Below are 22,304 nucleotides of genomic sequence, written 5' to 3' on the forward strand. Positions count from 1 at the left end.
CCTTCAGCAATGAAGCCCTTAGGACTCCTGGAAATGGCCCTCCCTCCGAAGCTCCCACCCAGGCCTTCACTCTCTCCTGCTATTTTAGGTGCCAGGAACATTTCCTCACATCCTGATCCGTGGGATTCAGAGAAGAATCGGGTTCTTCCCTGTGAGTGAGTCTGGTGGGGTTTTTAGGCGAACACTGTGGGGGAAATCTCAGGCTGCGGGAGCAAAAGGAGAGCCTTCCCAGTGTGTCGAGGCCCCTTTAAAAAGCTGAGCAGGATATTTTTTTTTTAGCCGAATGACTATATTAGGTGACACGAAACTGCTCATCGCTCCTGTCAACACAGCCCCTGGCCCAATGGCACGCTGAGCCCCCCTCCTCTGGCCTGGTCCCGCCTCCCCTGCCCCAGAGCTCCGCACTACCTGCCGCCTGGCCACAACTGGAGCGGGAAGGCGGGTGCGCGGGCGGGAGGGCAGCGGGCACCATGCAGGGAGGCTGCCAGGGGCCGCGGGCAGCAGCGCTCACTGCCGCCCATCTGGCGTGGTGAGACGCGCGGTGCCACCATGTTCCCAAGCCCTGGGCTCACACCCACGCCGTTCTCCGTCAAAGACATTCTGAACCTGGAGCAGCAGCAGCGCAGCCTGGCCGCTGGGGAGCTCTCGGCGCGCCTGGAGGCCACCCTGGCGCCCGCCTCCTGCATGCTGGCCGCCTTCAAGCCCGAGGCCTACGCGGGGCCCGAGGCCGCGGGGCCCGGCCTCCCCGAGCTGCGCGCCGAGCTGGGCCCCGCGCCCTCGCCGGCCAAGTGCGCGCCGGCCTTCCCGGCAGCCCCCGCCTTCTATCCGCGTGCCTATGGCGACCCCGACCCTGCCAAGGATCTTCGAGCCGATAAGAAAGGTGAGGAGGGAGCACAAGATCCTTCTCCTTCCCGAGTCGCTTTTGTCCCCAAACCCCGCCGCCAAGAAACTCTGGCCTGGGCGGAGGGCCGAGCGCAGGGGTTCGGAGTGTGAGAAGCAACAGTGTAGCACGGCCCCGCACCCCAATCCAGTCGGAGGTTTAGAGAAAATGCTGGACTGAGATGATTAGACACAAGAGACAGGGTGTTTTTGTATTTTACTTTTCGGCCTAACAAAGCCCTAGGCAGCAGCAAGCAGCCCCGCTCCTGGGTTTGTTCTGAAGTTGACGATCAGTTTGTGGTAGAACAGAGAGATTCTCTGTATCAGGGTGGTTTTTAAAACCTCTTTGGGGTGTAGGGTTTTTTTGGGGGGGGCTGTTTGTGTGTGTGGTCGTTTTGTGTTTTTTTATTTTTTGAGGATCTGACGAAAACCGATAAACAAATGTAAATGCTGCGCACCAGAGGTGCTTTTGCGCACAATCCGAGGAGGGCCCATGCCGTGCCGCAGCCCAACCATAACCGTGTTTCTGGGCCTTTTCCTCCTTTGTTCCAGGAAAGAGGAATCTTGGGAACAAGGGCCTTGATTTTAACGTGGGGACACTGCGGACTCTCACGGATCTGACTGACTCGCTGTATTTTTCCAGCACCATTTCCTTACGTGCCCAGGGCTGACTTCGCCCCTGGAAAAAGTTAGAAAATACCGCGCCACGAAAGGTGCGGGGCGGTGGAGGGGTAACTGGGAAGCGGCCCGATCGTTGCGCCTGCCATCCCAGCGGAGGGGAGGCTGGCCCGGCGCAGAAGAGGGCACATTGGGGACACCTTGGCTCAGCGCGGGGTCCGCGCAAACCCGGGGAGACAGGGACGCCGGGCGGGCGCAGGCTGCGGTAGCCCGGAGAGGGTCTCTCGGCGAGCCTAGGAAGGTTTGTCCAGAGCAGAAGGAAGCCCGGCCGCAGATGCTGGGGGCTCGGCGGGCTGAAGTGCTCGCTACCAATTCGAATCCGACTGGAGCGCGCGAGCAGGACAGGTTCCGAGGCCGCCTGCCCACGGGGCTCTGGGTGCTGCGCGGGCACCTTAGCTCACCGAACCCACACCTCTTGGCCTTCTGTGTCTATGGTTCCGTAATTTTGAGATAATGGGACCGACCCTAGGTGAGGCCTCGGTCTCTCTCTATGGAACCAACGTGGCCCTACTCTAGCTCACCCGGAGCAGCGTCCGGCTTTGTATGCGGTGCGGCCTGAAACCTTAAGTCACTGTCCGTCTCCCACACCAGCGTGTGAACTCCCCGGGGGCAGGGCCCGCTCTTGTTTCCTTGCCCGGTGCCTGGAGCCATGCCTGGCACATGGCAGGCATTCAACAAACGCTAGCTGGAGCTGCGGCCCGCAGTGCGTGGGCAGAGGGAGCCGCAGCCACGCTGGGCTCTCCAGGGCGGACGGCGTGGCACCGACCAGGGCCCATTCCCCCGAGGGCGGGCGCTCCGCGGGTCGGGCTGTTCTGACCGCCATCTCTCCGCCTCCCTGTCCCCTCAGAGCTGTGCCCGCTGCAGAAGGCGGTGGAGCTGGAGAAGCCCGAGGCGGACGGTGCGGAGCGGCCCCGGGCGCGGCGGCGGAGGAAGCCGCGCGTGCTCTTCTCGCAGGCGCAGGTCTACGAGCTGGAGCGGCGCTTCAAGCAGCAGCGGTACCTGTCGGCCCCCGAGCGCGACCAGCTGGCCAGCGTCCTGAAGCTCACGTCCACGCAGGTCAAGATCTGGTTCCAGAACCGGCGCTACAAGTGCAAGCGGCAGCGGCAGGACCAGACTCTGGAGCTGGTGGGGCTGCCCCCTCCGCCGCCGCCGCCCGCGCGCAGGATCGCGGTGCCCGTGCTGGTGCGCGACGGCAAGCCCTGCCTGGGGGACTCGGCGCCCTACGCCCCGGCCTACGGCGTGGGCCTCAACGCCTACGGCTACAACGCCTACCCCGCCTACACGGGCTACGGCGGCGCGGCCTGCAGCCCCGGCTACAGCTGCGCTGCCGCGTACCCCGCCGGGCCGCCCTCGGCGCAGTCGGCGACGGCCGCCGCCAACAACAACTTCGTGAACTTCGGCGTCGGGGACTTGAACGCGGTGCAGAGCCCCGGGATTCCGCAGGGCAACTCGGGGGTGTCGACGCTGCACGGCATCCGCGCCTGGTAGGGAAGGACCTGCCTGGGCGCTGCCGCCGGATCCCACCTCTAGCGAAGGGCGCAGACTCGGGGGAGGGAGGGCTCCCGGCGCGTGCCCGTGGCCCGTGGATTTCACAGCCGCTCCCGCAGAGACCTCGGAGCTTCCCCCACGCCGCGTGCCTTTGTCCCCACGCGGGGAGAGTCTGTGGCCGAATTTACACAACTTGCGGGGAACGGTCCCTGAGCCTGCCGCCTTCGCCCCGGCCCCAGAGTGCCCTCTGAGCGCGCACGGCATCCCCGACAGGCGAACACCGGCCCATTGGGACTGGGCCGCCCTCGGAGCCTGGGCCCGGCGCCCGGGCACGTGCTGCCTTGTCTCCACCCAACCTCCCTCCCTCCCGTATTTATGTTTTTACCTGTTGCTGTAAGTCCCGAGAACCCCTTCCCATTAAAGAGAGTGCGCTGACCCGTGCGTGTGCTTCTTTCCACTCGCGGCGCTTGGGGAACGGGACGTGGGAGGCAGAGCCGGCCCTGCTGGCCTGCGGCGGCGCGTGGGCGCTCATCAGCAAGCCGATACTAACCCTAACCCGCGCCGCCCTTGGGTACCCAGAAAGGAGGGTCCTGTTTTATTTTTAACTTTTTTTTAATTTTTTAATATATTTTTTATTGATTTCAGAGAAGGGAGAGGGAAAGAGATAGAAACAGCAATGATGAGAGAGGATCATTGATTGGCTGCCTCCTGCACGTCCCCTACTGGGGATCAAGCCGGCAACCCAGGCATGTGCCCTTGACCAGAATCGAACCCGGAACCCTCCAGTCCGCAGGCCGACGCTCCATCCACTGAGCCAAACCAGCTAGGGCAAGGAGGGTCCTGTCTTAAACGTGTAGGGGACCAAGGCTTGAAGAGGTTTAGTGACTTGGCTGAGGCGAACAGCCGGTCCTGGCAGAACCAAGGTTCGGTTCTGGGTCTCACTTCAGAGGCCAAGAGCATCTGCCCAGAGCTCCCAACCATGCCTCCTGGAGCCCTACTGTGTGCTGGGCACTGCTCCAGGTGCTGGGCATTCCATGGAGAGCAAATGGAGGCAGGCCCGAGGAGGCTGGAGGGCGCCCTGACTCCTCCTGCCTTAGGAAAAAGGCCTCAGCCCATTTTACGGACGGAAAAGCCAGGGACCAAAGCCCTTTCCGAGCGTGGCTGGAGCCTCACTGGCTGCTCAGCTGGGCCGAGGGCCTCACCAGGAGAATTCGCCGGTCAGGGAACCCCTTCCCCACCAACCGCTGTCCGCCCCTCCTCCGGGCAGTCAGGGAACGCGCAGTGACCCTGACACGGCAGTGCGCAGGGTTCACAGAGAGAACGGAGGCTCGGGAAATCCAGCTGAAATCCTGGCTGTGGGCTGCGCACGGCGGCCGCCGAGGTTCCTCCGTAAAGTGCGGGTGGCAAGACTACTTCGCTCTGAGACCTTCAGCTCCGCCATCCGCCGCCCAGGGCTGGGAGGACAGCCGGTTCTGGAAAAGGAAGAACAGGAGGGAGTCGGGCTCTGTTTCCTCGGAATATGGGTTTTCGGTGATTTTTCTGAAATCGCTGGGCTGGCCGCCTGGGGCACCGGGCATGGGGGCGGCGAGAGCTCCGGTGGAAGTCAGAACGTGGCTGGTGGAGTTCAGGGACCCAGTGAGGCTGGAGGTGCCTCTGGGACCCAGTGGCCCAGGAGCCTCTTGCTGCGGACCGGGAGCGCTGCCCAGGCCGGCATGTCCTCTCTTCGGAGAAGGGCGACCCTCAAGCTCGCCCAGCCGCCTGCGGGAGAGGGCCATGCGGGCGCTGCGCCTCTCCGGGGGTAGGGTTAGAGGGTGCGCGCCGTTCACCTTCGCCATGTCGTGGCTGCGCTGTGGGAAGGAGGGGAAATGGCTGAACTCGGGTCTGGGTTCTGGGCCCCAGGCCCCGACTTGAATGCCCTTGGCTGTAAGGTCCGAACCGGGCCTGCAAGGGCCACGGGCAGGGGCTGTGTTCAGCTCAGCCCGGCATTCGCCGCCTGGGCCTATGGCGGCGAGCGGCGTGTGGGTTCAGCCTCTCTGCCCATCGCCACGATGCGGCGTGGTCCCTTCTCCAGGAAGAGCACCCTGACGCTCCGCCGGACCAGCTCTTAAGCCCGTGGGCACCCTCCCTCCAGGCACCCCGCCCGCAGCCTCCGCAGGCAGCCTGCTCCCGCCTCGCCGCGGAGTTCTTTCTGCCTGGGAGTCCCCGCCTGGGTTCTCAATCAGACCCGAGTGTTTGCTGCGACGCCCTGGTTTTTCACCTTCCCTTGTCCGCGGTAATATTGAGGGAATATTTCTTTCACTCAACCTTACAAGGCGAGGGATTTTCTAAGGTGCCCTCCTCTGTGCCATCCCGCGGGACCGCCGAGTGACACCCAAGGTCTCTCGAAAATGGGTAACAACGCTGGCTGGCACAGGCGCACCCAACGCCAGGGCTGACAGCTTTACAGTTCTCTCTTCTAATCCATCCTCATGTGCAAGCCAGGAAACTGAGGACCAGGGGTTAAACAATGGTCAAGGTCATGCATTTTCTCACGGCTGAGCTGGGAAGCCCATCCACCACACACGGAGGGGCAGAGGCAGCGGGCTGTTGGAGAAACAGCGTCTGTCTGTCCTGCAAAGAGGCAGAGGGGCCGCGCCCTGGGCCACCGCGCCCGGCGGACCCGCGCCCTCGCCATTGGCGTGAGCATCTCGGGCTGCACAGCCAGGCTCATTCCCTGCGAACCGTAAGCACGGAGCTCTGGGAAGCCGGAGGGCTCTTGCTCCACCAATGGTGTTGCCTCCGGGAGCCAGGGCTTCGGGCGCAGGGTCAGAAGGACCCTAAATTAACAACCCCCGCATCTACATAGCGATCCGATCCCAAATTAAATCAGTAGTATATTCGTTTGGTTTTTCAATTATTATATAAGTGACGCGTGCAGAGTGAGAAAATTCAGCCAGGGCAGAGAAGTGGGAAACAAAGGAGAATTGTGGGCACCTTCCAGGTGGTGAAGAGCTTGGAGATTGGGGTGACACAGGGCTTCTCATGCCTGGAGCACCAGGGGGCACAGAGGGGACTAGTTATATTTAATGATTTTTTAATCCTCACCTGAGAATATGCTTATTGATTTGAAGGAGAGAGAAACATCGATGGATTGCCTCTGGTATTGCCCCGTCCGGGGAACGAACCCACACCTAGGTATGTCCCTGACCGGGAATCGAACCCATGACACTTTTGGTGTCCAGGGGCGATGTTCCAACCAACGGGGCCACCGCCGGGTCTATCATGTTTTTTAAAAAATCAAACAGGCACACGCCACTGTGAAAAACCAGTGAGAGCTAAACCGTGACATTAAAAGGAAGAAGCTGGCTCCCGGCTGGGAGGGGCAGTGCACGGAGGACTGGGGAGAGCCTGGCTGGCCGGGCGGGCAGGTGGGGTGTCCCGGGAAGGAGGGGTAGGCCACGTGATGCTCCCTGCACCAGGACCGGAAGTCCTCGGGCTCCCTTGCATCGTTCCGGCCAGTAAACACAGGTTTTGCCAAATCAGAACAGCTTCCATCGTTTTATTTTGTACAGGTTTCGATGTTGTGCATTTCAATACCTGTATTTAAAAGAAGGAGCGGAACCCGCCAGGCACGCTGCAGACCTGCGGAGCTGACAGCAGCCTGCCCTCCCGGAGCCCAGCCGCTGCCTCCTCGGGTAAGTAGTCCAGGCTCAGGCAACGCCAGGTCCTCGGACTTGCCCTCCACATGGGCTCCTGGGAAAGGGGCTGGTGCCTGGAATTCATTTACTTCTCGAGCATGGAGCTCACCGCATGCCAGCACTGTCCTGAGCTCTTTACAAGGTGAACCCCTCTAAGCCTCTTTCACCCCTTTGAGGGAACAGATGAGTCGCTCATAGGCCCCAGGTCACACAGCGGGCCAGTGCCACAGCTGCTTAAAGTCCCCGCAGCCTGGCTCCCGGGCCCAGAGCGCCGTGTCTCTGTATCCCAGCTCAGAAAGTAGGCACCAACACAGATTCAATCAATGCGCCAGTTGCATGAGGCAGAACAAGCCCGTCAGGTAGGCACAATTATTCTTCACTTAGGACCGGAGGAAACGGAGGCACAGGGAGAAGTGACTCACCCAAGACCTCGCAGTGGAATGGGGGGCATAGCAGCGGGGATTCCAGGGGGCAGTCTGGCCCCCTAGAGCTTCCTGAAGAGCCAGATGGGAAATGAGTGGACCTGCATGCTGCTCTGACAGCCAGCGGCTGCGTGGGGTAACATCATTGTCTCCATGCTCAGCGTGGGCCAGGCCCAGCGAGAAGATTTAACCCTGCAAATCTCCTCAGTTCCCGAGGAGGCAACGGAAAGCTAGAGCAGCTACCGGCACGGCCTCCCGGGGCGTACTTGAATCCAGATGGTTCCACCGGAGTCCTGGCTCCTTGAACCGTTCTCAGTGGTTCACAAACTTGCCCGAAACCAACTGCTGGGGGCCCGGACAGGCCCAAACCCCTGCACTCCCGGCTCCTCGAACAGGGCTCCCCAGGGCGGGGCCTGCAAAACTGCGTTGGTGACCAGGTGCCTCTCACCATTGGCAAGTGGGAGAACCAGCTCACAGCGCCCCAGGCCCTCAGCTCCAGGAGAAGCGGGAGTCGGATTTCCCCCCTCTGGCCGGCCGCGCTTCCGTCCCAGGGCGTCTGCGTGTTTGCTGAGATCCAGTGGCTGCGGGAGCAGCGTGTGGGCCTCTCTCCCGGAGAGGCCTAGAACCTGAGCCGGAGGTGAGGGCCAGAAGGGGATCGCCACACTCCACGCTCCGTGTCTCCATCAGTGGGAGACCCTCCTCCACGGAAGCTCTGGCAGGGAGCCTGGGCCCTCAGTGCCTGGGACAGCTCTGAGCAGAATGCGGACTAAATGTTGACCGCTGTGTTTTACACTCATCCTCAGTTTCTTAAACTTGGCCATGACGCCACGCACAGTGATGCCTACGGAAACCCATGCCCAGGCCCTGCCCTGGGGACTCTGATTCCGTTTGTCCTCCAGGAAATCTGGCTGATCGGGCGTTTGGGCAACGCTGCTTATTGTCTGGTGCTGAAACCCGATGAATATTTGGGGGTGTGACTCCTGCTTTCAGGGATCCAGTTTCAAAAGAGTAGTTAAAAAAAGGAACAAGAATACACAACACTGCACCAGAGGCCTCTTCATCTAAGTATTCATTATCCAAATCACTTGGCCTAGGTCAGTGGTCGGCAAAGTCATTAGTCCACAGAGCCAAATATCAACAGGACAACGATTGAAATTTCTTTTGAGAGCCACATTTTTTAAACTTAAACTTCTTCTAACGCCACTTCTTCAACATAGACTCGCCCAGGCCGTGGTATTTCGTGGAAGAGCCACACTCAAGGGGCCAAGGAGTCGCATGTGGCTCGCGAGCCGCGGTTTGCTGACCACTGGCCTAGGTTTTATAGAGAAACAGAGGTCCTCAGAAAATAAGGTCATCACGAATGAACTGAGCACTTTAAACAGGAGGCCTCCTCTAAATAGCGATTCGGCGCCCAGACTCCGGAGTCCAAAGAATCATGCAAATTTGACCCCAGCAGAGCGGCAGCCACCCAGTCAGGGCCCCGGGGCTCCTGGAGTGGCCGCCTGTCGGCACAGTGCAGCGCTGTAGGCCATTTAACTGCGAAAGGAAACAGTCAGTATCACGAAAGGTGTGGGATTTTAAGTGGACAAAGGACTTGAACAGACATTTCTCCAGAGAAGATACACAAACAGGCAGTAAGCACATGAATATACTCGACATCGCTAATCACTAGGGAAACGCAAATCCAAACCACAATGAAGAAGCACACAGACTGCAGCCAGGGTGGCCACTATTCAAAACAAAACACACAGGAAGTAACACGCGCTGGCCGCGATGTGGCGGAGCACGGACCTCCACGCGTTGCTGGCGGCAGTGCAAGACGGCACGGCTGCCCTGGGAACAGGATGGCAGTTCCTCAAAAACTGAAATAGGAGCTAATCATCTGATCCAGCAATCCCACTTCTGGGTCTACACCCAAAAGAAGTAAAAGCAGGGACTCACCCCGGCAGCCACACGGGTGTTCGTAGCAACACAGTCACGACGGCGAAGAGCGAGAAGCCACCCGTGTCCACGGACAGATGAAGGAGGAAACAAGATGTGGCACATACGCACCACAAAACCGCACTCAGCCTTAAAAAGGAAGGACGTTTGACAGGCGCTACTACGTGGATGAACCTTGACAGCATTATGTTAGGTGAAATAAGCCAGACACAGAGACAAATGCTGGGTGATTCCACTCATATGAGGTCCCTGGAGAGTCAGTTCATGGAGACAGAAAGCAGAGTGGCGATTACCGAGGGGGCTGAAGGGAGGGGCGGGCCAGGGGGGGGGGCGGTCAGGGGAGAGACAGTGTTTAGTGGGGACAGAGTTTTACTTGGGAAAGATGAGGAAAGTTCTGGAGATGGATGGTCGTGATGGTTGTGCAATAAGGTGAATGTACTTACTGCCACTGACCTGTACACTGAAACATGGTTCTCATGGTAAATACTATGTTAGGGACATTTTACCACAATTTTAGAACATTAAGTCCCGCCGAAACCGGTTTGGCTCAGTGGATAGAGCGTCGGCCTGCGGATTGAAGGGTCCCAGGTTCGATTCCGGTCAAGGGCATGTACCTTGGTTGCGGGCACATCCCCAGTAGGAGGTGTGCAGGAGGTGGCTGATTGATGTTTCTCTCTCATCGATGTTTCTAACTCTCTATCCCTCTCCCTTCCTCTCTGTAAAAAATCAATAAAATATATTTAAAAAAAAATTAAGTCCCAAAATTTTGAAAAAAGAAAAGAAAGAAAAGGAGGCAGACTTTCTAGAAACTGAGGAAGCATTAGTCCGTTTACACCCAAGGTGACGGTCGGATGAGGACGTGGCGGTGTGGGACCCGTTAACTGAAGAGCGGAAATCAAGGCGTGAGAACAAGAGAAAGGGTTCCGAAGAGAATGACAGAACCTTAGGGGGTTACGTGTGATCTTGGGGGAAAAGGGGGGAGGGAGGAGGGAGAAATGGAAGATATCTGTAATACTACCAACAATAAAAAATGTATTTCAAATAAAAGAGTGTCTTGGGCAAGCCTGAGAACGGCTGAGAGCGGTTTGAGGAGCCAGGGCTCTGGTGGAACCATCTGGATTCAGGCATGCCCCCAGCCCACACTACGGTGGCTCAGGTAGGCAATGCGCCCTGTGTTAGAATAACAGCCCCGACCATCCCGCTCCTAGTCCCCAGAACACGTGACTGTGCTACTTTGTATGGCAAAACCAAACATAACACACACCCGCATCTGCAGGCGGGATGAGCTTAAGGGGAGGTAATCCTGGGTCATCGGGGGTGGGGCCACAGGAGCCACCGGGGTGCTCAGAGGCGGCCCCTCTGGAAACCAGAAAAGGCAGGTCACACCGTCTCCTGGAGCCCCCAGAAGGACTCAGCTGACCCCGTGATCTGAGGACCCCTGGCCTCCAGAACCGGAAGATAAAATATGTATTGTTTTGCCCTAACCAGTTGGGCTCAGTGGATAGAGTGTCAGCCAGCGGACTCAAGGGTCCCGGGTTCGATTCCGGTCAAGGGCATGTACCTTGGTTGCGGGCACATCCCCAGTGGGGAGTGTGCAGGAGGCAGCTGATCGATGTTTCTCTCTCATCGATGTTTCTAACTCTCTATCCTTCTCCCTTCCTCTCTGTAAAAAATCAATAAAATATATATTTTTAAAAATATGTATTGTTTTAAAATTTAAGCCACTAAGTGTGTAAGAACAAAAACGAGCACATTTCCCTGTCGCCTATTCTCCACCGGCAGCCGGAGGTATCGACCAAAACCCAGAAACCAGACACTGTCCCCTCCCTGCACAAGGCCCCAGGGGTCCCCACTGCTGTGGGGGAGTCTGAACTCCCCGCCAGGATGACGAGGCCCTGCCCACCTCTCCAGCCCCTGCGCTCACTCCAGGCACCAGTTGGACTCCGGGCTGCAGAGCCCTCCCGCGGCCTGTCCCGGGGCACGGCCTGTCTCCTCCTCTTCCCTAGTCCAAACTGCACCCTCTGGTTCAGCGCCCCTTCACCCCGGGAGCCGCGGGGTCCTAGCCTGGACTTGCTGAGCAGCATCACGGTGAGCCCCCATGATAACCCTGGAGGAAGGCACGGGGCGGGGGGGGTGTCTTTGTTTCATAGATAAGGCCAAGTCTCAGCGAGCAGGACACAGAGAGGGAGGGCAGACCCAGATCTGAGCTCAGCCCCGGGTGGGCGGGTCCAGAGCCTTTCCTGTCATTCACTGCTTCTGTGGCTCACCACTGCCCAGCACACAGTAGGTGCGCGATAAACACGTGGTAAATGAGTGGATGTTGTCTAGAGGAGCAGCCACAGGGCTGAGCGCGTGGTGGGCCCGCAGGGTTCGCAGCTAAAAGAACACGCCCAGGTGGAAACCTAAAGGTGACAACACAAAACCTTTTGGGGCCACCCATGGCCCACCTGCTCCCTGTCACCCCGTCCACATCACGTGCGAGCGCGTTAGGACAGAAACCTAGCGCCCCCTCCTTCCCCCCGTTTGCAGCCAGGAGAGAGCCACTGGCCTCGCTGAGAGTGAGGGCTCCACGCCTGAGTGTCCCCTCGGGAAGTGAACTTGGTCCTGCGGGAACCCTCTTCAAAGTGGGAGCAGCTAACGGTGCCCGACTCCCAGCAGCCAGGTGGCTGGGCTGGCTCCCTGTGGGGTGAGGGGCCGGCTTCCCGCAGCTGTCTGAGCCGAGAGCTGAAATCCAGCGGCTGGGATTCCTCCCCATCCTCTTCCTCTTTCATCCACAGCCTCTGGGGCCTGCGGTCCAGAGTCAAGTGCGGGGGGAGCCGCAGGGGCAGCGGCGGGGAGGCCTCGCCCGCCCGGGCCCAGGCCCAGACACCTGCCCCTTTCATGTGTGTAATCCTGTCACCAGAAGCACCCAGCTGCCCCTGGAGCCTCACCTTGTCCGGGGGCATCGGGACGCCGGGTGTTTCTGACACCACAGCTTTGTGGCCTTTGCCTCCTGAACAGATGGGGTGATTGCGGCCAGAGGGGAGGACAGGCATCGGCGCATGACGGTGGGGAAACCAGAAGCCGGGGACTAGGAACCAGAACCTTCTGTTGATGAAGAAAAGGTCCTTGGACCTGTCCAATTTCTTTGATGGTTGGGAGGCAACCTGGTGGCGCCAGGAAGAGGGCGTCGCTCTGAAGGAGAAGAGATGCTTATCCTAGACCCCGAGAGGTGAACTTGGACCAAAGTGTCTGGCGGTCACGGACAGCGGCCATCTCGCGTGGAAATGGGTGCTGTTATCTTTCTTCTTTTCAAATATATTTTATTGATTTTTTACAGAGAGGAAGGAAGAGGGATAGAGAGTTAGAAACATCGATGAGAGAGAAACATCGATCAGCTGCCTCCTGCACACCTCCCACTGGGGATGTGCCCACAACCAAGGTACATGCCCTTGACCGGAATCGAACCTGGGACCTTCAGTCCGCAGGCCGACGCTCTATCCATCGAGCCAAACCGGTTTCGGCTCTTTCTTCTTTTTGAATGTGTACAATGATCAGACATTTCCTTGAAAAACTGAAAAAGAGCACATTTTATGTTGAAAAACCAAAAAAATGTCTGGCTGTCCCTGCAAGCACCCCAGAACAGCCCGAGCAAGTGCTCAGCACAGCATTTGGCAAATGTTCTTCCCTTGAGGCCCAATCAGCCCTCGAGCAGGCGGCCCCTACCCCGGCCCCCCCCCACCACCACCCTGCCTCCGAGAGCGGTGTGCAGACTGGATGCCCTCTGGCCCTGTCCCTAACAGCCACAGTGCATCTCCCATGCACAGAGCCCGCCCTGTGGGAGGAGCGACCACATCCTCCAGCCAAGGATGCCAGGCCATGAGTGGCAGGGCCTGGAGCAGGCAGTCCTGTGGGTCAGACTAGGCCCTGAAGGTGCAGGAGATCTGGAAGGGACCGGGGTGGTACCCCAGCTCTGCATCGTGCCCCCTTGGGCAACCTCTCGGAGCCCGGATTTCCCTGGCTGTAAGACGGGGCTAAGATAGCCCCACGCATGTAGTTGGAGGGTAAAATGTGACAATGCAGGTTCCTCACATGTCAGCTCTCTTCCCCACGGCCCAGGGTCTGTGTCTCAAGCAGGAGACGGGCCTAAGGCAGAGTCAGCGGTCCCAGAGCCGAGACTCCTCACGGACAGTCCCAGGCGGTGCAATCGAAGGGAAGGGGTGGGTGAAGCGCTGCTTCCCAGCTGCGTGACCTTGGCCCAGACGCTTCTCCCCGCTGGGCCGCGGTTCCCGGGCACCACTGGGCTCCTGACGTCCTACCTGCCGTGAGTGACACTCACACGGAAGCGCCCGCTCGACGGCAGTCGTAAGAGAGTTTAGCAGTCACTGAATGGGGCTTGTACAATGTGTTGAATAGAGAGATATCATCGCGCTCGCTGTCTGACCGCTGGCCACAGCCGGCCCATGTGGCTGCTTCTCGCAAGAGGCTTTGCCGAGTGCGCATTCCGCTCTGCTGTCACTGGGCCCTGGTGACCTTGGCTGTGTCCAGAGGCCAGAGAGAAAGGTGCAGTGGCCAGAGAGGCTGGAAACAGGCGGGTTAACCAGCCCGCTCCGTCCTACTTGACCGTCTCAGTTGGGAAGAAGGGGGCCGGGCCCACTGCATGTTGTTCTATATTTACACCCACTGGCCTGCGCGTGGGGCCGGGTGTGCGCTGATCCCTGCCCAGCGCCTCCCTGGCTCCCAGGACGCCGCTATCGCTGGACACAGACGCCTTATCTCCTGAAAGGCTCAGGCGGCAATTTTGCTTTCAGGTTGAAACCTCCACCAATCAATGTCCCAATGCGATGTGACAGCCGGTGGCTGCAGCCTCCCCCACCCCGGCCCACTCCTGGACTTGGTCTCTGCCCTCCATCGCGGTCCACGGGGAGCTTCCTGAGACCAAGTCAGCAGGCAGGCCTGCATGCACTCAATCAAGGTTCGAGACGCTGTGCTGGAGGCTGGGGTAGGAGTTTATCTGACACACTGGAGCCTGTCCCTCCTGGAGCTCGCAGTGAATAAAACACTGACATGTGGAAGTGAGCGCTGCCGTCTGAGGGGACAGGCAGCAAGACAGTAAAAGGGAGGAGCACCACCCGGCTGGCGTGGCTCCGTGGTTGAGCATTGACCTATGAACCCGGAGGTCATGGTTCGATTCCCAGTCAGGGCACATGCCCAGGTTGCAGCCTCGATCCCCAGTGTGGGGTGTGCAGGAGGCAGCCGATGAATGATTCTCTCTCATCATTGATATGTCTCTCTCCCTCTCCCTTCCTGTCTCTGAAATCAATAAAATATAATAAATAAATCTATAAAATATACACTGAGTAATCTTAAAAAAAAGGGGGGCGGGGAGCGCCTCTAGGTGGGGCAGTAAGCTCCTGGTGTAGGTGATGTATGGGGCTCCCTGGGTGGAGGAGGGCGGTGCTCCGCTGGTAACCTGGTGAACCCCCCTTGGTTCTCACCCTCATCTTGTGACCCCAAGGTCTGGAGCATCCTGGGAGCAGATCCTTAGCTCAGGGGTGGACTTACGTCACTCAAGTTGCCCTGGATTTTATGGGTTGCACCATGTCCCCATAAAGACATGTGAATTCCTGATACCCAGGACCTCAGAATGTGACCTTATTTGGAAACAGGGTCGTTGCTGGCATAACTAGTTGAGATGAGGTCATGACGGTGAGCCCTCACCCACTATGCCCAGCGTCCTTATAACAAGGAGAAGTGGGATACTGTGGAGGCACAGAGCGGGAGGACAGCCACGGTGATGCAAAGACTGGAGCGGTGTAGCCACAAGCCAAGAAATGCCGAAGATTGCCGGCCACCACCAGGAGCTAGAAGAGGCCAGAAGGATCCTCCCTAGAGCCATCGGAGGGAGCACGGCCCTGCCAAAACCTTGACTTCACACTTCCAGCCCCCAGGACCGTGCGACAATAATGTCCTGTGGTTTTAAGACACCTACTCATGCACCAAAATACTCACTGAGCAACTGCTACGTGCAGATACTGTGCCAGGTCCTGGGGACACTCGGGAGGCCGGGAGGCCAGAGGTGGCAGGACCAGGGCACCACCATCACAGAGAAACGTCCGTGGGCGAGACAGGACCCAGAGGCAGGGCAGGGCGGGACCCACTGCGCCCTGAGGGGCAGAGCTGGAGGTACTGTGGGGGGGCCTCTGGGGCAGCCCTCTCCCATCCTCTTGCCTGGCATGATCACCGGGTTGCCTCTCTTGATGGGCACAACACAGTAGATGCTGGGCCTCCCTGAGATTGCCCCGGATGATGCTGGTTGGAGTTTGGGGTGTCCCCAAAACTCTTCATTCATATTTACATCCAAGGGCTCACCCAGGGCCATCACGTGGGTGTTCCATTTGCAAGGACAGCGTGTTCACCCAGCCCGTTCTCACACGTTTTCTGCATGCCTCGCCCACGTGAAAGCATCCGGGGATAAGCTCTCCGGCTTACTCAGACGATTGGGAAAGTTCCGCTTATCTCCTTACTGCTCTGTAACAAACCACCTCGAACGCTGTGGCGTAAAACAACCATTTCATGCTTCTGTGGGAGGAGCCTTCAGCGGAGGCACGGTGTGGGTAATGGTCTCAGCTCCATGATGTCCGTCTGCGGCCCCAGCTGGGAGACGGGAATGGCTGGGAGATGGAATCCTCTGGAGCTTTCTTTACTCATCGGGTGCCTGGGCTGGGATGACGCAAAGACAGGCCTTAGCTGGATCTGACAACCCAAGCATCTCCATCGGCTCCTCTCTGTGGCTTGGGCTTCCTCACAGCATGGTGGCCTCCGAGTAGTTGAACTTCTTATATAGCAGCTCAGGTCTCCACGGACAAGGGCTCTGGACCAGCTAACCTGGGGCTCACTCAGAATCACCCGCGCTGCAGCGTTCGGTCAGAGCATCCTGAGCGCTCGGACTTTCAAGAGGAAGGACATGGGCCTCTGACATAGACATAGACCCTCCTCTAGGCGACAAGTAAGTGTCAGGAGTCTGTGGCCATGTTGCTAAACCAGCACAGCCAATTACCCCCTCCCCCCGCCCCCGCTTCAGGTAGGACACCAGATGCTCCTCAGGTCCAGGTTTTGGGGTGCACCTCATTTGACCACAGCACCTGGCCCTCCCCTCAAGCACAGGGTAAGGTCCAAACCCACTGGCATGAACATCCAAGCTCTCCGTCGCCTGTCCGGCCTGCGCTCCGGCTCTCCGGCCACCCGAGCTTTGGGCAACAGGCACAACCCTCTCACCAGGGTGCCGCCCACGGGCCAGCCTGGGCCTGAGGACACGTGACACCCAGAGAGCCACTCTTTGCCAACTACCAAGGGCGCCATCAAGACAGGCAGCATCCGGAGTTATTCTCCCAGAGGCTCCGAGCTCCCCAGGGAAATGCAGAAACCACCGCACCCGCTCGCCTGCGGATGCGGCCATCTGCCTCCTTCCCCTGAGCCCTGCCCGCTGGAGGCGCCCAGCTGGGCTCAAAGCGGTGGGTTGAGCGGCCCTAAGACAGAGGCAGCGTCCCGCCGAATTCACCCCTGCTCGCCACCAGCTGAGCCCGGCTGCTCCCTTGAAAGGCGCCTTTGAAGCCCTCGGAGGGCCCTGAGCCCTGAGCGAGGGGGAGGCCACACCTGGAGGCCGCTCTGGCTGAAGGACCCTGAGCGCTGCCAGGAGGGCGAGAGGAGAGGCAGGGAGAGTGCGCTCCTGCCCTCACTGCCTCTGGACCCCAACCGAATGGATGACTGACCGTGGGACCCAAGGGCACAGTGGGGGGGCGGGGGGGGCGGAAGCAGAGCTGCTTCTCATTTCAGTGACGAGCTTCAGCCAGACCTTTTCCTGGTGGACAGTGATGACTAGCGGAAAAGGACCCTAGCTCTCTGAGGCGGAGCCCTCCCTCCCTTCTTCCCTCCCTCCCTCCCTCCTTCCTTCCCTCCCTCCCTCCCTCCCCCATCCTCCTCCCTCCCTCCCTTCCTCCTCCCTCCCTCCTTCATCCCTCCCTCTTTGCCTCCCTCCTCCCTTCCTCCTCCCTCCCTCCCTTCCTCCTCCCTCCCTCCTTCATCCCTCCCTCTTTGCCTCCCTCCTCCCTTCCTCCTCCCTCCCTCCCTTCCTCCTCCCTCCCTCCTTCATCCCTCCCTCTTTGCCTCCCTCCTCCCTTCCTCCTCCCTCCCTCCCTTCCTCCTCCCTCCCTCCTTCATCCCTCCCTCTTTGCCTCCCTCCTCCCTCCTTCCCTTCTCCCTCCCTCCTCCCTCCCTCCTTTCATTCATTCAGTCACTCATTCACTTGTTCCTTCCCTGCTGGCTCAGCCCTGGAGGTTCCAGGTGACCAGGACCCCCGCCCCCAGCCCCCAGCATCCAGATCATCAGACCAGCCTGGGCTCCCACCCGAGCGAGCGGCATAAAGCAGCTTTACCCAAACGGTGACGTTTCGACGGCTCACCGCACCCCCGTGAACCTGAGAGGGTGGGCATGTCGCTCTGGGCCCGTGAAGAGAGCCCGCACCTTCCACTCTAGAACTCTGATGAAAGGTAAGCCACAGAGAGGAGGAAGCACGGGAATGGGGGTTTGAATGGGATCTTTTCAGGAGTGTGGGTGAGGGTTTCCTCCCACAACTGTAAGCTTGGCAGCAGCTCCAGGCCTCCGGCCGCCTGTGACCCCTGCTTTATGATGGCTGCTCCCATTTCTGTCACCGGTGCCAGGAAACGGCGCTTTCACAGCACAAGGAAGTGGCGCAAGACAAAGGTTTCGGAAATTCTGATTTGCCTCCTCAAAAACTGTAGTGGTCCAAATCACATTTTAAGAACCTCTCTTTTATTTCTTTTAGTCATTATGACATAGGAACTCCTGAGGACTGGGCTCCAGTCACGTGCCCTCACACCGAGTATTGGAAAACCATGAGGAAGCTGTAACGTGCACAGCACGCGGGCCTGGCTGGGGGGTTGCCTGCAGGCGACACGGCTGTCCCTAATGGGGACACATAGCACACAAGCACAAGTGTCTGTGTGAAGATGGAGACTCGAGCCGGCAGCTGGGCGCTGGGCCTGCGGGCCCCCCACCTCCCCTGCAGCTTCTGAGCACCTGGGCCACAGCCCCAGCCCGTGGACACTCTGCGGCCGGCTCCTGTCGCTGGCGGCAGGTGGCAGGGCCTGGCACTGAGGCTCACAGCTCCTGGGGCCTCTGGGGCACTGCAGGGCCACCCAAGCTCCCTGAAGTTGCTCCCAGCCCAGGTCTGCCAGAAAGCCCCGAGGACGAGGACGGGGGTCAGTGTCTCAGGCACACCTGCGTGTCAGGAGAAGCACACCTGTATTCCGGGGACAGCTTGGCAGAGAGCGATGCAGGGCACCGCCAAGCTCCCGCCACCTGGCTGAGGAAGCAAACTATTGCAAAGCCCATCCCCAGCATAACCAAGTAGCCTCCCGCGTCCTTAGCTAGCCCACCCCATCCCTAGGGGAAGGAGGGAGGCTCCTGGAGGGAGGGAGGCGCCCTTGAACTCGGCTCCCCCTGTTGTACCAGTTGCATCACTGCAAAACACCAGGACAAGCGGCCTGGGAGTGGATCTTCCAGGTCAGAGGGACTGGGTATACTTTGGCTGGCGGGCGGGTAAGTTCTGGATGGCTAATGTGATCTGCTCTTTGCTTTCCAGGTTTTCGGTTTAGAAAATGGTTAAAACTCAGCCAGTTGCCACCGCATTCCTTGAAGGCCCTGGGATTTCACACCCCTGTCTGTTCCCGTTCCCGAGGGGCGGGCTGGCCACGCCTGTGCCCCAGGACAGAAGTGTTTGAAGTCAGGGTGACGCTGAGTAACTTGAGCGGCGGGACTGAAAGATGGATATAAATATTGTCCCTGAAAGCTCACCTTCCTGCAAATCCATTCTCCAGAAGGGGGATGTTTGCCATCTTTTCTGGCCTGGGTGCGTCCGCGCAGCGTGCCCGCTGTCACTCCCTTTGGGGCGGTTCCCAGGATACAGCTGCCGGAGCATGGGTAATTCCACGTTCAAGTTTTGGAGGAGGTCTTCCCCGGTAAAGCCTTTGTTGTTGCTTTGCAAAATGTAAGCCTCCTTTCTCACAGCCCCTCTCTGACCGCCTCCCTCCTGCCATCTCGGCCAAACCTCTTGATGGGATGGTCCCCACCCACGGCTGCCTCTGCCAGCCGCCCTCTGCCCTCCCGCCTCCTGAAACCACTGAGCAGAGCACCCCAGGTCTCAGACCCGGACTCCTGGGCCTCCCTGGCCTCTGGCACCTGGACCCTTCCCTCCTCTCCACTTGCCTCCTGGGCCCCTGCGCCCAGCTCCCCCCACCCCCGTGCTCTCTCAGTGCCTCCACACCGCTCCGCTGGGCCTTTTCACCCGCTGCCCTCGGCACCCCTGCGGCCCAGAGTCCCACCAGAGCGTCCTCTCCGCACACGCTCCGCTCTGCGAGGGGCCCCGTCCACCCAGGAGGCCACGGCCATGTGTGTGGCACCGCTCCCGCCTGTGCTTTCCAGCTCCCCACCCGCCACTCCCCCAACCTCACCCTGAGCTCTGCGCTCCCCAACCAGCGTGGCCTTCCACGTGGACTTGGCGTAAGTGATCAACAGGGACTGAGGGCCTCCCGCTGCCGGAAACGGTGCCGGGAACGCACACGGGCCTCTCAGTCTGCCCTGTGCCCTGCCTGCTTCCGTGTGTTCGTTTTTTTGTTTTTGTTTTTTTAAAATATATTTTATTGATTTTTTTTTTTTTTCAGAGAGGAAGGGAGAGGGATAGAGAGTTAGAAACATGGATGAGAGAGAAACATCAATCAGCTGCCTCCTGCACACCCCCTACTTGGGATGTGCCCACAACCAAGGTACATGCCCTTGACCGGAATCGAACCCGGGACCCTTCAGTCCGCAGGCCGACGCTCTACCCACTGAGCCAAACCGGTCAGGGCCCGTGTGTTCGTTTTAAAGTTGTTGCTAATTAATGCGTCCAGCGGGCTGCTGCCTCCACACAGGCCCGTCCCCGTGTCCTCACTCTGCCTGTCTCCCATGGCGAGGGTGTCTGCAAAGGCATCCGAGGCTCCGCACGCCCCAGGCATGGACACGTGCCGATACGCCCTTGAACTGACACCCAGAAGTGGTGTCCCTTGGGGAAAGGAGTGCACGTTCTGTAACTCACGTTATGGCCAAGTGCCCTCCTCAGAAGCTGATGGGCCGATCCTCGCCTAGGGGAGAAGGGGTGCCAGCTGTCACTCACTCCCTGACTTGCCAGACTGTTCAGCCCAAGTTCAGCAGCTGAATGGAAAGCTGGTGCTGACGCGCCCGCAGGTGTGCAGGGGGGTGGGGAGGGTGGGCTCGGGAAGAGGAGGGAGGAGGTGCAGTGGGCACGCCTGTCTCAGCTCCTCAGGGTCACGCCACCCCTCCCAGCTGTTTAAACCTGCTGGGCATTAGCATATCAAACACCCATCAAATGGAGTGGAAAAGTCTTCTTAAAAAGTGCCACAGCTGGTGTCAACCAACAACACCAAGCCACTTCTAAAGGAAGCATCTGGCCTGAGAGCCAGGAGCAGAGGCTGGAGCGACAACAATAAATCAGCAGGAAAAATGGGTGAGAAAAATGGCACTTGTATGTGGCCCTGTATGGCGTGATTTGTGTTGAACACAGACATGCCTGCTTTGTGTGTGTTTACGTGTTTACTGTTCGGACGTGTGATGTTATTCCAGAAGTGAGTTGCGGGTCCAGGCATGTCAGACGGCACACTCGCGGAGCGGCGTGGGGAGTGCTGGGATTCCCGATGAACTGGCCATGCAGGGGGCTTGCCCTTTAAGTGACGCTGCTGAGCCCTGCTCTGCCAGACTCACGGCCCATCACACCGGGATGACGGGGGCTGTGCCATTATCCCACCTCTGCCAACTCCGGACAATTATGGGTCTTTTCTTTTCTTTTTTTCTTTTTTAATATATTTTATTGATTTTTTACAGAGGAAGGGAGAGGGATAGAGAGTTAGAAACATCGATGAGAGAGAGACATCGATCAGCTGCCTCCTGCACACCCCCTACTGGGTATGTGCCCGCAACCAAGGTACATGCCCTTGACCGGAATCGAACCCGGGACCACCCGGGACCCCCCAGTCCACAGGCCGACGCTCTATCCACTGAGCCAAACCAGTCAGGGCTATGGGTCTTTTCATTGCTGCTCGGTGGGCAAGGCATGGTCCCCTCTTCCAGTTTTGTGGTGTGGGCCTCGAGGGGAGGTGGAACCTCTTCACCCTTCCTTGGCCCCCGACCGCCAGCTTGGCCCTGGCCGTGATCGCAGGTCTGTAAGCCCAGCCCGCAGCAGGCTCTGAGCGGAGGGCGGGGGAGGCTTCTGGAGGCCCAGGCAGCACTGGCCCTGGCTGGCTGGCTGTCCTCATCAGGACCAGGTCACAAACGATAGCAACACCTCCGTGTCTCCGCTGGGCAGTGCTTGGGGATGAGAGGAAGTCCCCTAAACCACAGAACCGAACTCACATAGTTAAGATTGAGCAAAAATTTAAAAAAAAAACAAAAACAAAAAAAACTTACCCTTAGATTTACTAGACCAGTGGACGGCAAACCGCGGCTCACGAGCCACATGCGGCTCTTTGGCCCCTTGAGTGTGGCTCTTCCACAAAATACCACGGCCTGGGCGAGTCTATTTTGAAGAAGTGGCGTTAGAAGAAGTTTAAGTTGAAAAAATTTGGCTCTCCAAAGAAATTTCAATCGTTGTCCTGTTGCTATTCGGCTCTGTTGACTAATGAGTTTGCCGACCACTGGTCTAGACCACTTCTAACCCTCCCACACCCTGAGCTTTAGTCTCTCCGTGGCTGCGAGGACCCGAGGCTGAGGAACTTGCCGGGCACACAGCTCAGCGATGGTGCAGCCCGGGATGAGCCAGGTGCCGCCTGCGGAGCGCGGGCTGGCCAGCCCTCCACGCATCAGATCCGGAGTTAGCATGGGACCCAGAAATTCCACTCCCAGGTTATAGCCAGGAAAAGTGAAGACACATGTTTCCACAAAGGTTCGTCACATATTCATACCAGCCCAAAGGTGGAAACCACCCAAACGTCCATCAGTCCCCCAAGCACCCTCAGGGTCAATGCCACTGGCTGTCCCAGTGTTCCCGATGAGCAGGCAACAGAGGGCCCGTCCTCAGGCGTTTGGCCAGGAAGGGTACCGTTCGAACCCAGGCCTCCCTGCCACCAGGGCCACACTTGGACCACGTGCTCAGGGGCCCTGGGGTTGG

General features: G+C 59.0%; 1 protein-coding gene across 2 annotated transcripts; it reads left to right on the forward strand.

The window, feature by feature from the left end:
- Positions 1-324: 324 nt before the first annotated feature.
- Positions 325-6,719, forward strand: NKX2-5 (NK2 homeobox 5). 2 transcript variants are annotated; one of them, XM_080676855.1, is made up of 2 exons: positions 325-880; positions 2,405-3,479. In XM_080676855.1, the coding sequence occupies exons 1-2, from the start codon at positions 550-552 to the stop codon at positions 3,043-3,045; spliced, it is 972 nt and encodes a 323-aa protein (XP_080532981.1). In that variant the 5' UTR covers positions 325-549; the 3' UTR covers positions 3,046-3,479. The 2 variants fall into 2 exon arrangements, with proteins under 2 accessions (XP_080532981.1, XP_080532982.1); XM_080676856.1 differs by lacking the exon at positions 2,405-3,479 and adding an exon at positions 6,597-6,719 and having other exon boundaries at positions 428-880.
- Positions 6,720-22,304: the final 15,585 nt, after the last annotated feature.

The sequence above is a fragment of the Plecotus auritus genome (assembly GCF_963455305.1).
Source record: "Plecotus auritus genome assembly, chromosome: 6".
Taxonomy (NCBI): domain Eukaryota; kingdom Metazoa; phylum Chordata; class Mammalia; order Chiroptera; family Vespertilionidae; genus Plecotus; species Plecotus auritus.

Excerpts from the sequence above, each read along its gene's own strand:
- NKX2-5 (XM_080676855.1), top strand. The coding sequence starts at position 550 with ATGTTCCCAAGCCCTGGGCTCACACCCACGCCGTTCTCCGTCAAAGAC. Across the intron at positions 881-2,404 it reads TCTTCGAGCCGATAAGAAAG|AGCTGTGCCCGCTGCAGAAG; the intron begins GTGAGGAGGGAG and ends CTGTCCCCTCAG.